Source organism: Solea solea, chromosome 21 (genome assembly GCF_958295425.1).
Source record: "Solea solea chromosome 21, fSolSol10.1, whole genome shotgun sequence".
In the NCBI taxonomy this organism is placed as follows: domain Eukaryota; kingdom Metazoa; phylum Chordata; class Actinopteri; order Pleuronectiformes; family Soleidae; genus Solea; species Solea solea.
The window spans coordinates 15238252-15252246 of record NC_081154.1 but is presented as its reverse complement, the minus strand read 5'-3'; the positions used below and the strand labels follow the sequence as shown (position 1 = coordinate 15252246).

Below are 13995 nucleotides of genomic sequence, written 5' to 3'. Positions count from 1 at the left end.
TTATTATTTATTACTAATGTAATTATTAACAGCTATGATTTTCCTACTGTGACCTGTCACAATAGCAGCCTGTCTGTGTTTTACTGTAATGGTGTGAAATCTGCATTCAAACTAAAAATCACCTCCACACAATCATTTTCATTTCCCATCACGGAACTTTATGGAGTGAAACACGTGTCAAAACAGAAGAACAAGGCCAACAACCCTACCTGAACTAGTGATTATTTCCTGCCGGTTTTTTTTTTTTTTTTTTTACGAGATTTCAGACAAACTCAAAACTTTTAAAACCTAAAGTTCAAATGATTTCACTACGGGCTAAAAACACAAATGTCCAAAAGGTGCATTATCTTACTTACAAAATAAAAATTAACAGGGCAACTTCTGAAACAAAAACAAGTTGACAAACAAGGAGAGTCAAATTATGCATATGTGTTGAATCTTATTTTGTGTGTCCAGCTAATTGCTTGATGAGAGAAAGCTGCAGCTGTAGCAGCTGCTCCAGACGATCAATCTGTGGAAGACAACAATCATTAAAGCATGACATTGCACTTTTTCCTTCACAAGTATGAAATTAACATGAATGTAGAGGTAGTGGGTGTGTGTATGCAGAAAGGTAAAAAAAAATTTCATGATAACAGACAGGCAAAGAAATTAGGTGTATTCCAATATTTTTCCCAAGGATCTGATGACGAGCTCATTAATAGTACATCTTTAACCACATGGTGGCAGCAGCAGCTTTATGGTGAAATTATAGTGGCTCACTGAAAACATGGCAAACAAATACATCTTAGCCACCAAGTGTATATTGTCTGAATTTTGTTTTAACTTCTCTTCTTTGCAATTAGTCTGAAGTATGTGTCATTTGCTCACTCCCCACACCAAAGTCCATAGAGAAATCCTTGTTTGCCGACTATCCTTTGTTACTCAGTGACACACATTCATCAAACAAGGCAGCAGTAGACCAGCAGTGCTGTGCATTGAGAACAGGTGTTGGTTGTCATGGAGACGACACTACTTTAACATGTAGCTACACCAATCAAAACATGGCAGTTGTATGCAGGTATTATCATGAACGATAAGGCCGCCAAGATATATGCTGTAAAAAATAAACACATTTTTAAAAGCGCTGACCTTGCTCTCCAGGCTAAGACAACGGCAGCCAGATGTCTGAGGATCTGGGATTCAAACAGAAAGACTTCAATGCTACACCATCTTGAACGTGTCACTTGTCACGTGTGACACAAAACCATTTAAAGATGAGCAGTCAAGGATCGTGTCCTTGTTTAAAAAGCGTACATACCACTGATGTCTGTGCTCATTCTGCATGTCGCCTCAGTCTTCTGCGCTGGAGCTTCTGAAACACAAAATTGCTGTAACTGCTAATTTATTTCAATTCTTACAACTCACATTCTCACTTACATTCATTATTTTGAATCTAAATAAGGACTTCTTGTAACAATATCGCATAATACCTGGGACTAAACTCTCTGCAGAGGCATTTTTAATCTGTTGATGAGTCTGGGTTGTAGGTTCTGGTGTGACGACTAGACTGGTGGTAGTTGGGTGTTCCTGCTCCTTTTGCGTTTCAGGTGTGGGCAGTGGACAGGGAGGCTCAGCCGGAGTGATGGCAGAGGGTGAGCTGCTGTCAGGGTGCTCGGGCTTCTGGGTGGGGCTTGGACAAGTCTTTCTATTGTTAAGAGCTTGTAGAGCATCCAGTATCATGGCAGAAACATGGCCCTCCCCCCCACTCTCAGTGGGTAGAGTGAGCGAAAGTATGTTAGCAGATCCGTCAAAGGACTGAACGCTGGCCAGCACGCTGTTCGAGAGGATGATTTGAAACAACTGCTGCACTTCCTCTGGCCAGTCCACAGGAAAGTGCTCCTTACCTAGGAACATGGTCGGAGGGGTTGGGGGAAGGAGTAAACCGCAACAGACCAATGATGAAGTCCTGTGTGAAATTGATTTCAGGCAAAAATAGCTTAGCCATATATAACTGCCCTAAATCCTTACCAGTGAGGGTGCATCGAGTGATCTGAAAGGGAAGCTGCAGCAGGTGCAGAGGGATGGGCAACACTCGGGAGAATGGCACCGTTTCACTGTTGCCATAATCTGCGTAAATTACCTTCATTTCATTCTCGCCAATGTCTAAAACCACTGCACGGTACCAGTTATTATCAGCTGGAGGGGGAAAAAAGTTTATTTCAAATATTTTGGTAGCTTTCTGAGAACAATTGAGCAGAACTTTAAAACTAATATAAAGTCACAACCAACAATGTGCTCTTGTTTTTAGTGTGTACAAAATAACATACATTCAACTTTGCCATCACCATCAAATCCAATAATTTATTCTTTGAGTGATGAATATTTTCTCCAAATGTGTCCTTTACTTTTTGAGGTAGGGCTGGCTGCTCACACACAAACAATCAGATGTGGCCAAAAACGTGGCAGAGGCATTCAAATTGTAACAACAACAATCATTATAGTCACACAACAAAAATCATTTCATTACTGATCATTAGGTGAAACAAAAACGCATCAGTTACCAAGTGACACAGACGAAACCACCTACACAGCTGCTGTTGAAACCCGCTGACACCTTACGAGCAAAGAATCAACAGACGCCACAAAAAAACTCCATTAAAATCAGACCCTGTTGTTAGCTGAACTATGGAATGCATGCCAATGTATGGTCTCCTACTTGTATACTGTGTTTAAAGAAGAGCCGCTCCTACGCTCCACAGAGCACACACTGTGTAATTATATCTACTAGCAGACACCAAATTACCAGCTTAGGACTGCAGGAGTAACAACTGCAGGTGGGGTCTCAAGATGAGTTAAGAACAAACCTGAAAGTTGACCACAAGAATTAGAGGAAAACATTCATCTTGATGGACTGTTTGTGTTGAATAACTCTTTGACAGATCAGCTGTTCCCTATACTGCAATTATTAAACAATGTGCAGTGACGATTAAGTCTGGATGATGGGACTTTCCCCTGCTCTCAGTAAGAGTTCAACTCTGGACGCAATTTCCTATTAAACCAACCAACCCAGAGTCTGACTATCCCAGTACATTTCAACAGTAAACCACTGTGAAATGTGTTATAAAATGCTGATTAAGCCTATTATCGGCACACCTCTGTCTGTGTTTCTCAGTATAGTGGAGTTTATTTTATGTCACCGTGTGATATTAACACAGGAAGGGATTTGTTTTATGTGAAGACAGATGGAGAAAACGGCAAACAATAAAGCTGCACTTGTAAAGAGAGATGGCTGCAAACAGGCTGGAGTATGACTGAGAAAACAGATACACCCACAAAACAAAAGCCAAGTGGTTAGGATGATCTGTTATATGTATGTGTAATGAATAATAACAGTTTCCTCACCAGAGAACTGGGCACAGCAGGCAGCCCCTGGACCTGGTCTGCTCAGAGCAACAGAGGACAGAGAGGCCTGGTTGTTGCTACAGTAGGCAGCAACTTCCTTCATCAACAGCTGAAGCTTCTGCTGGTCTACTGCAGACAAACATGCACAAATTACAACAGGAACGATATCAAATATCAAACCACAGGTGAGTGTTCTGACCCTGGCTGGCAGCCAGTATGTAGAAGAGGGAAGGACTAATGGCAGCTGCAATGTACGGCTTAAAGGTCTCGTTGAGGGGCAGCTCCACTGTCTTCCAGTCCACTGGGAAAGACGGTGCTGAAAAACAAGCAAAAAAAAAGAACCCCCACATAAAGTCAAGCAGGTTCCTAAAATCCACCACTACACATTCCTTGTTGGAAACACTGACACTCCTGCTGACCTTCAGATGGCACTGCTGCTTGCACTTCCTTTGGCAGCTCTTCAGATTTGGCTCCAGGTTGGTTGGAGGCCAGTGGCTTTCCATGACTGTGCTCATTTTTCTTTGCACACTCTTGGTAAACGGCTGCAGATCCTGCGTTTGCATGCGTCGCTTTCAGAATTTCATCAGGAACTTTGGCTAGTTGCTCAGAAATCAAGGCAGCTGCCACATTACAACCCCGGCTCTCCAGCTCCACACCATGACCCTGTTTGGTGACAGAAAGGACGCGTGCAGAGAGCTGCTTGCCATCCACCAGAGTCTGGAACCACAGCAAGGCTTCACTGCTCCATTCTGAGCCCAGGGGCTCCACACCTGAAACCAAACAGAACATATGCTCATTAAAATGCATGATTGACTTTCATGTGAGAATAATTAAGAAATATTACATATGCGCACCCACACATACCTGAGAGCCAGCAACAAACCGCCTGGAAGGGCAGCGTGAGGAGTTGGGGTTTAATGGGTCTAAGGTGGTGTCTTTCTACTTTAATGGTGAAACCATAATCCACCAAGTTCACAGACACTTTACTGTCAGACAGATCTTTCACCATAGCCCGATACCATGCTCCATCACCTGGGGAGCAAAGACACATATTAGCGCTAAAAAAAAAAAGACATACTGAAACTTGTTACCTAAATGGTAATAATTAACATGATAAGTCAGTCTCACCAGGACTCATGACACAACAGGGCTCTCCCACTTTGGGCTCCAATGGTGAGTTATCTGACTCACAATGCTGCTTCAACTCAGCCCTAAGATCTAGCAGACGCTGATGGTCTGATACAGGAAGAAAGAAGTGAGGATTAAGGCAACATCAATATTACGGGACTTAACTGAAGACACTGACAGAGGAAAAGCAAAGGTATAAATGAATGTTAAAACAGATCAGAGCCACCTGTGACTTTAACAGGAAGGTCTGTCTTTCTGTCACAAGTCAACATGTCTGATATGAAAAAGGCTAATTTGGAGAAATACTTGAAAAGGAGATAATTAATTTCACACAATGCTGACCTTGCTTTGTCGTCAAAAACTTAAAAACGGTGGCTCTCTAGGCTGAAAAAGTAATACCTGTGGGACTGTCAATTCTGCAGTAGAATTCTCCAGGGTTTGCCACAAAAGTGGTTTGCAGCGCCACTGTCTGGCCATCACAGGGAATTTCACTGAAAGACCACACCAGAGGGTCACAGGCAGGGGCGGGCACTGAAGAGCACATTTCAACACACAAAAAATACTTTGTGTTTAAACAGACTTAAGAATCCTCAAGATGTATATTTTGGGACTTATTTCAGACTTTCTCACCATGTGGTTTTGCAGAAATAACTGTCTGGTCAACCTGCTGGTCACTACTGGTGGTAATGGTAACGGCTGCAGCATAACCAGCAGAAATCAGTAGCTCAGCGATGTTGGCCTGAGGATCACTGGCCTCATCAATCATGGCCACCAGGGCCTTGCCCTCCTGAGCTCCCTGGATGTCAATGCGCAGTATTCTGTTTGAGATTCTTTGCTGCACGGCCAACAGACACTTATCTGACCATCTCTCACCAACAGGCTGCACACCTGGAAAGGAAACCACAAAAAAGATGGGTGTCCTAAGACAACACAACAGGATGGTGTTTTCATATGACATTTCAGTTTACCACACAATGTTTGTATCAATATCTGTGAGTTATTCAAATGTATTGCTTGTTGTTGGAGTTGTTGCTATAACACCAGGATAGATGCTCGTCCTCTGGCCAGGACTAATACCAGTGTCATCAGCAGCAAATCAACAAGAATCCTTGTCAGACTGGCTACAAAGTCTTACTTTCTGATGATGCTTGTGGTCAGCATATGTACCTATTCGGTTTTACAAGAACTATAGCACTAAGTAGAGCTGAAACTATTACTCAATTACAAAATTAATCGTCAACTATTCTGACTCTCGATTAATCAGTTTGAAGCTTTTTTCATTATTAAAACAAGATTTCTGATTGTTTTAGCTTCTTAAATGTGAATAATAAAGAAATCATTAAAAGTGAATAATTTTGTTTTGTGGACAAAACAAGACATTTGAGAACATCATTTCCGGGTTTGACAAACACTGATCAACATTTTTTAACGTCTTCTGACATTTTATGAACCAAACAATTGCTCGATTAATCGTGAAAATAATTGACGGATTAATCAATTCTGAAAATAATCATTAGTTGCAGCTCTAGCACTAAGTGGTGAGACTTTATTGAACTTCAGTGAAATGTCAACATCCCCTGTCCTTCTGTCCTTGTCCAACACCAAGTTAACACAGAGAGGGTAAAGAAATTATCACACCAAACAGCAGTATACACTCTCAAGTCAAGCAAGGGGGAAGACTGGGATGGAACGGGGAAAAAATGTATCTGCTGACTTGCATTAATGTATAATGCAGAGCCATTATACATTACATTATATATACAGTATACACATACATTTTAAACCAATTTAAAAATATTATGTCCCTACCTGCTAGACCACAAGGAATAGCCTGCATAGGCAGCGCCAGTAATGAAGGGCTGATAGGCCGCAGGTAACCCACTTCCACCACCTCAGAGTTGCCGAAATCCAGGTAGCCAATGCAGACACGTTCTTCTGATGGATAGGCCAGAATTTTGGCCCTGTACCACTGCTTGTCCTCTGGATGAGACGCACAGGGTCAACCATGATAACAATGACTATTCTGATATGAAACAGTGTTTTAAAATCCGAGGAAACATTATATTTTATCCGAAGGCAAAGTGAACTCATGAAAAAAAACCTATGAACCTATGAAACCTTTGTTCATTTGAAAACTGATTTAGTTTTTGCATCATGTGCAACAATACTGGCATATAGTGCCTCTTTGATTAATCAATGTAGCATAGTATCACCAAATAAACTCATAATGCAATGTATGTACCGTAAATTTCGGCCTATAAGCTGCTACTTTTTTCCCATGCTTTGAACCCTGCGGCCTATACTAATTTATAGATTTTTACTGGCTAACGGCCACCGGGGGGCACTCTCTAGCAGTAAAAGCAAAAGTGAGACAGACATGGGGAAAGATTATGCACTGAAGATAAAGACTTCAGTGGCTTTAGTACACAAGATGAAGATGGTGACCAATGACTTTTCTGGTAGGCTAAAGTGTTTTCTTTTCTAACCAGGCTTGTTACTGTCATGTTGGTGCAGTGTTTCATTTTCTAACCATCCAGGCATGTTGATGCCGTGTCGGTGCTAATTTATTTTCTGCAGGCATGTTCACCCCGTGTTTAAATTACGTTGTTTTAATAAAAACAACGAAAAACTTCCATGTAGCGTCTTTCTGTGTAAATATCTCATGTTACAACCACAAGCGGCGTTACAGATGGGCCCACTTTAGGCCATGGCGGACACATCATTCAGTGCTAGTCACGCGCACTCACTCGTCATTCATAAAGTGAATGCATTCATTAACAAAGTCCTTTGATAAGAGATTGAATCCTGGCGCCGCTACTGGTTACAACATGAAAACCTGCAGCTTATATTCAAGTGTGGCCTATGTACAAAACTTATTTTCTTTACAAATTTAGCTGGTGCGGCTTATAGTCAGGCTGAAATTTACGGTAATAGAGGTAGAGATACAGGGTAGATATATAGATATTTTTATAGCATTATATATATAGCATTTTTTTAAATAATTATTTTAGTGGGCCATTACAAATTAAATAGAAATTGCTCTCAAAAGCCACTTGAAGCCATTTTTTTGATGATCTGTTTCATGTGTTTAATATTTAATGTTTACATTTGTATTGAAAATACATTGTAGACAAACTATAGAATGCATTAACAGACCATTAGTGTGGTTCAATAACTGGTTACGGAAGTTGAACACTATGTATTATTTGCTATCCTTCAATCCATATTGGTCGACCTCTGGTATGCAATGTTGACATAGCAATGGGAAAGTAGTGTCAGGTGTTAGGATGCTTGTGTTTTACCTGAGAACTGGGCACAGCAAACAGTGTTAGGTGCTGGTCTGAAGTTGTGGGGGGCTGTAACTTGACAACAATGCTCCCTTAGGTTCAACAGCATCTGCTGAATCACACCTGTCAACCCAAAGCTCTCAAGTTAAATCTCCAAGTCTGCAGCTTTATGACGAATGCAGCAGGATATAAAGGTTTCATACCAGCATGTTCCACCTTCTGCACAATGATTTCATCTGGCGACTGGAAGTGGGTGATGACAACAGAAAAGGAGTCACCAACTACATGTTTCAGCGGCTCAGGAGGCTGAGCCCAGGAGTTGTCGTCCATCCCATTGGAGCAGCGCTTGAAGTTTTCCAAAGACACATTTGTCATGGTGCCTAAAGTGGAGCATAGATATTCTGAGAGAAGCCTAGAGTGCTATAAATCTATAGTGCTTTGTATAAACAGTTATTGTAATCAGTAATAATGTCTATCCACTGTACACAATCTATACATTCTTAAGTAATGGCATTTGAAAAACAGAATTGGTTGACAATTTTAGGTTTTTAGGTTGACAATTGTTGCATGCATTCAGTTCATCTGCGGGTCCAATATATAAAGTATGAACACGTGCAAATTACAGCAGAACTTCACTATAAATTAGAGGTCACTAAATGGCAGACATCCTCATCAGTTATTAACTGACAAATTAATAAATAACTGATAAATCAACATATTGACAGAGCATTTTTTATTTTAACTGGTGCAGAATTTCAAGTCTTTAGAACACTAGAGGTCCAGAACATGCAGAAGAATTGCATACACTGAAATATCACATGTGACGCCATCAATGAAATCAGTGAATTCCAATTATCCTTTGGAACTAAGTCAGTAAGTGACATACACACAGGGAGATGGGGGAGGAAGAAAAGACCAATAAATAAGAGGAAAGTAACTTCAAATTAGGTGATGTGAAAAAAATGATAAGGATAAGTATGCAACAATGTGGTTAAATTAACATTTTGGAGATTTTTTACAAATACAAAAACCCAAAAAACAAGCGGGGGGGGGGCTCACAGTTATTCCCTGTGATGAGAGTGTCCTGCAGTTCTTAAGACTGATCTAACTGACCAATGATGAAACAGCCTCTGTGATTAGCTGAGCACAGAAGTACAATGATTGATCATAGTTGAGATAAAGCGATGTGATGTGATTCTGAAAGAAATACAAAGCTGCTACGACAAGAATTCCTGAGTGGACTGTCTTACTTATCTCTTGCCGAGTTGGATTTACATTGACTGTTGACGGTTCCTCGACTGCAAAGCCATGTTCAATGAGGAATGTGCTCAGCCGGTTACCTTGAATCAAAAAATAAACAAGACAAGAAAGGAGCTGTTGAGTTGGACTTTTGCAAATCATTTAAACTGATTTAATTTTTTATCCTTTGCAGTTCTATATAACATACCAAGCGAAAGCAGAATATCCACAGCATAGATGCGTCCATTCTCTAATGTTTCCAGGAGCTTAACAGTCACTGTCTTGCCAGTCAGCAGCTGTCTCACCATCATACAGCACTCGTCTGACCAGCTGCCAGCTGATGGCACCACTCCACCAATACGGCACTCCATTGCCTGGACACGGCAGAAGCAAGCATTAATTTAAGACACTGCAAACTGCCATAATGAACGTCATGTGGTGAGAGATATCATCACACATCATTGCCACTATAGACCCTTGTGAAAACAGCTTATTTGAATGGTTGAGTGTACACTCACACATAGAGCTGCAACTAACGATTATTTTCATAATCGATTAATCTGTCGATTATTTTCTCGATTAATCGATGAATCGTTTGGTCCATAAAATATCAGAAAACCATAAAAAATGTTGATCGGTGTTCGTCAAACCTGGAAATGATGATGTTCTCAAATGTCTTGTTTTGTCCACAAACCAAAATGATTGACTTTTAATGATTAATTTGTTATCCAGAGCAAAGAAATGAAGAAAATATTCATTTTAAGAAGCTTAAACAATCAGAAATCTTGTTTTAATCATGAAAAAAGCTTTAAACCGATGAATCGATTATCAAAATAGTTGTTGATTAATTTAGTAATCGATTAATAATCGATTCATCGATTAATCGTTTCAGCTCTACTCACACATGGACAAAATGGCTGTATTTTTGCAGTCAGGGTTCTGATTCTTTCCACAGGGACATCCTCTTCATTGCCAAAGTCAATATAAAGGATTTTGGCCGTCTTCTGATCAGCAGACAAAGTCTTGACCAGCCCTCGGTACCAGTTCTACATATTCCAAAACACAAGTAACATGGTCAAAGACTCGTTTGTACATGACATCTCAAGACACTTGTTGATCCACTGAAAGGACCTCTGCTTACCATATCACAGGAGAACTGCACTCCACAAACCTCACCAACACAGGGTACATATGTAGTAACTGAGGGGCAGCTGTAGGCTTTCTGTAGCTCTGTACTGATAACCCGCATAGCTTCCAGCTGCTCAGGGTTTTGGGCAAGAACATAAAACCTGGCAGGGCTGTAGAACTCTAAAAAGGATGCCTAAAAACACACACAGTTACAATCAACAAACCGTGAACTTTGGTATTTCAGAAGAGAAATCAGTTTTTACATTTGGAAGAAACTGAGTATGTTGTACCTGGATTTCTGTTCCTGACATGACGTTACCCATATTCAGGTCTTTTAAATACACTCTCTGGAGGCTGGTGTCATCTACAGGCTTTTATCAACATAAAAAAAAGACTATCGGATCACAGTTTTACATTTTTAAATTGTGTCCAATCATACAAATGAAGTGCTTGAAAATGTTAACTACAAGATCAAAGCAGAGAAATTACCTTCAAATCCAGCTGACAGGTTTGATCACTTGACACAGGCAGAGCTGTGATGTCCTTTGGGTTCTCTCTTTTGTTAAAAAAAAAACAACACAAACAAGCCGCTGCATTACTTATGTCACATGATGCATTGACTTGACATTATTAAAACCTGCTTACAGCTGACAGTGAGTGGCACTCAGGTTTGAGCCAGCTTACTTTGCAGGTTGCGGATCAATAGACCTGCAAATGTGTCTGTGCGCCTTCCAGTCTTCTGTCTGGCACACCACAGAGCAGTAAGACGTCGTCTTGCAACGTTTGCATCGAAAATTCCCTGTCAGTAAATACCAGTGAATAAGACATTACTAAATGAATGAAAAAAATAACAGGGATTAAATGGTGTTGCATAACTCAAACCAAAGAGTCAGCGCAGATAAAATCACAACAGAGAATAATACACTAATGTATTGGTAACAGTTACCAATAAACGTACTGTTATCACGATATCAAATGCACAATATACATTTCGCAACCATTAAACTGCCATAATCACTTTGCTGATATTAAATCAAAAGCTTCTCCCCTATCTTGTGTGTGAGCAGTGGCAGCCCCTCACACACACACACTCAGTGGAGGAGTGGACTAACCTCAACATGGAAACCAGGTTGAAATATCAGCATTTGTAAACACACTGCGACGCTACATAAAACTAGTATTTGGGCTGTACAGAAGAAATTCTGCTGTCAGGAACATCCTGGCGTGATTTTTAATGCAAACATCGCTGTGGCCTGTCTAAACATCAGAGAGGCTTTACAACACAAACACAGAGTTAAGGATTAGTAGTGCATAAAAATGTAAACCAACAATGAATATATAATACCATTTTGTTTCTACCAACTGGTACTAGCAGAATGATATTTCAGAAAGAAAATCAATTACATTTAATACATTACACTTAGAATAAAGTACAGATACACACATGCAGCTCATCAATGAAATACTATCAAAGTTTTAATTTAATCTATTTTTGTCATATATATAAATTATCTTAAAAACATCACATTGGTTACTGTGTTTCAAGACATCACAAAACAGTAATAGTCATCGGTGCAAATATCACTGCACCAACAGGAACGTTCATGAGGACACTTTGGTGTGAAGGCTTTAAATGTTTGACATTTGTGGTTTACATCTGTGTAAATATTACCTTGCTGACCACAATAGCTGCAGAAGTGTGCAGTCAGCTCCGGGGGGACAGATCCAAACAGCTGTGAAGGCAGAATAAATGCGAGAAACCAATTTTAATTTTAACACTGATTTATGATATTGAGCTGCAACCCTGACCCTGTGCAAACAAGATATTAACATCCACTGTTAAGTAGGACTGTTCATTTCTGACATTGCTGTGTCCTGGATGTGTCTCCTGTGGCCATGTTCTGATCTGATCTCATATCTTTGCCCTGTATGCCATTACACATGGACATTTCTGTTTGCGAGGACAAAATTACATTTGTAACGAGTCTGACTGAAAGGTCAATGTTTGTGTGCTCGTCTGTGGGAGCACCCAGTGGGGAGGAGCTGAGCAGCAAAGCATGATTCCTGCTGCTGTTAGATGAAATGAAATGTTGACCATTAGAAAAGGAGGAATTGCATGTTGGTCAGTGTTGATATTGTAGTGTTGGCTACATATTTGTATCAAGCTTATATCCTGTCAAACTGCTGCATGACCTGTATTTTGAGCAGAAAAATTCACTTATGGTGCTTTTCCATTATGCAGTTCGAGCACTACTCAGCTCTACCTGTTTGGCTGGCTTTTCAATTAGGGATAGTACCTGGTACCTTTTTTTGGTACCTGCTATGGCGAGGTTCCAAGCGAGCTGAGCCGATACTAAAATGTGACGTCAACAGACTGCAGGCCACTGATTGGCAGAGACTGTCATCACTGGAAGAGTCATGAGCGTGGCGTTCGACATAAGAATCAAACGGAAAAAATACCGGACGGCAGATCAGTTAAAAAGAATTCTGAAATCCTGAAATTAATTAATCTCCAACATTTAGCAAAGAAATTTCAAAAATCTCAATATTTAACAGAGGAGTCTGGTGTATTTAGTGACAGCACTGCTAAAAGCCGGTGATTGCGTGCCGAATCACAACCCATTCAGCCGTATTTCCGTTCAACTGAGCACACGGGAAGTACTAAACGATTCAGTGAACAAATCTTTTTAATCAACTGATTCTAGTGATTCAGTACACCGAAAACTGATTTGTTCATCACTAGGTTGTGTCATTTACAAAACAACATGTATTGACATAAAGTGTCAATACCTCAAACTCATTTCAAAGACCTGAACTGTCCCTTTACTATTAGGTATGTTTGGACACTTACTGCAGATTGACTCCTCTTGACTGGTGACTGCACAGAACCTAAAAAAACAAATACAAATATTTATTATTAAATAGATATTCCATAGTGCATGTCATTTTGACAGCAAATGTATAAATGAGAAAAAAACACTTGTACAATAATTGTTGTTATAGTCTTTTCAGATTAAGACGTCAATAATTTACCATCTCCAGTGATGGGGGAAGCCAGGCGGAGAGGTGAAGCGGCACCGGGCCCAGGGAGTCTCGGACAAGTCGCTGCGGTGGGAGCAGCCATCATGGGGCTCGATGACGGTTTCCTCAGGGGAAGGTTCGGTCGAAGCATGTTTGGGGACAATGAACGGTTCATGTCGACTGTTAGCCTTTAAACAATGTCAAGGAAAATGTATTAAGTCAAGGTAGTTAACGGCGATGTAATACGAGTGTGGAATAGTGCGCGAGAGTTTCGTTTGCTCTTAATTGCAAATGCGGCTAATTGAACGTACAAGAGCTAACGAGGCTAGCCACAGACAAATTAGCTCCTTAATTAACTCACAACGAGCTCATTACTGTGCTTACAACAGCACACATAACAAATAATACACTACACAACGTTATCTATGCATATCATATCTATATAACGTTCACATTATGATAAGGTTTTATGTTGCGTAGTATATATTTTACCTGGCCGAGGACACGTGTTGGTGGACCTGTTAGTAGTTCTGCGCATGCGCATTGCGCAATCACCTGCTGCTGAGGTCAACAAGATTGTGTGTGTACTGTATTAAAAGTGTAAATGTATATAAATACTGTCAAATAAAATAAAACGTGTGCAAAATACTGTGGTGCAGTGAAAATGTATAGTTCAAAATCCGCTTGGTGTTCCTAATAAACTGATACGCAGGGTGCGTGCAGTGAGTCCATTGTGTTTTAACAGTGTGAGAGTGTTTGTGTGTCATATTATTACGTTTTCTGTAAAGCATAGGGTGGCGTACCTGTT

The 13995-nt window shown here is 40.4% G+C and overlaps 1 protein-coding gene across 3 annotated transcripts; it reads right to left on the bottom strand.

The window, feature by feature from the left end:
- Positions 1–84: 84 nt before the first annotated feature.
- tdrd1 (tudor domain containing 1) lies at positions 85–13869 on the bottom strand. Of its 3 annotated transcripts, none has more exons than XM_058620204.1 (26): positions 13680–13868; positions 13200–13375; positions 13018–13055; positions 11839–11899; positions 10851–10965; positions 10656–10722; positions 10457–10537; positions 10180–10359; positions 9941–10084; positions 9247–9412; positions 9050–9139; positions 8003–8179; positions 7815–7922; positions 6322–6492; positions 5143–5400; positions 4912–5043; positions 4513–4620; positions 4249–4416; positions 3804–4154; positions 3584–3700; positions 3385–3510; positions 2011–2178; positions 1473–1886; positions 1301–1354; positions 1132–1175; positions 86–511 (listed from the first exon to the last, which is right to left on the bottom strand). In XM_058620204.1, exons 2-26 carry the CDS (start codon positions 13360–13362, stop codon positions 440–442), a joined length of 3573 nt encoding a protein of 1190 aa, XP_058476187.1. In that variant the 5' UTR covers positions 13363–13375; positions 13680–13868; the 3' UTR covers positions 86–439. The 3 variants fall into 3 exon arrangements, with proteins under 3 accessions (XP_058476188.1, XP_058476187.1, XP_058476186.1); XM_058620203.1 differs by having other exon boundaries at positions 3385–3513; positions 13680–13866; XM_058620205.1 differs by lacking the exons at positions 1473–1886; positions 2011–2178 and having other exon boundaries at positions 85–511; positions 3385–3513; positions 13680–13869.
- Between the last annotated feature and the right edge of the window lie 126 nt (positions 13870–13995).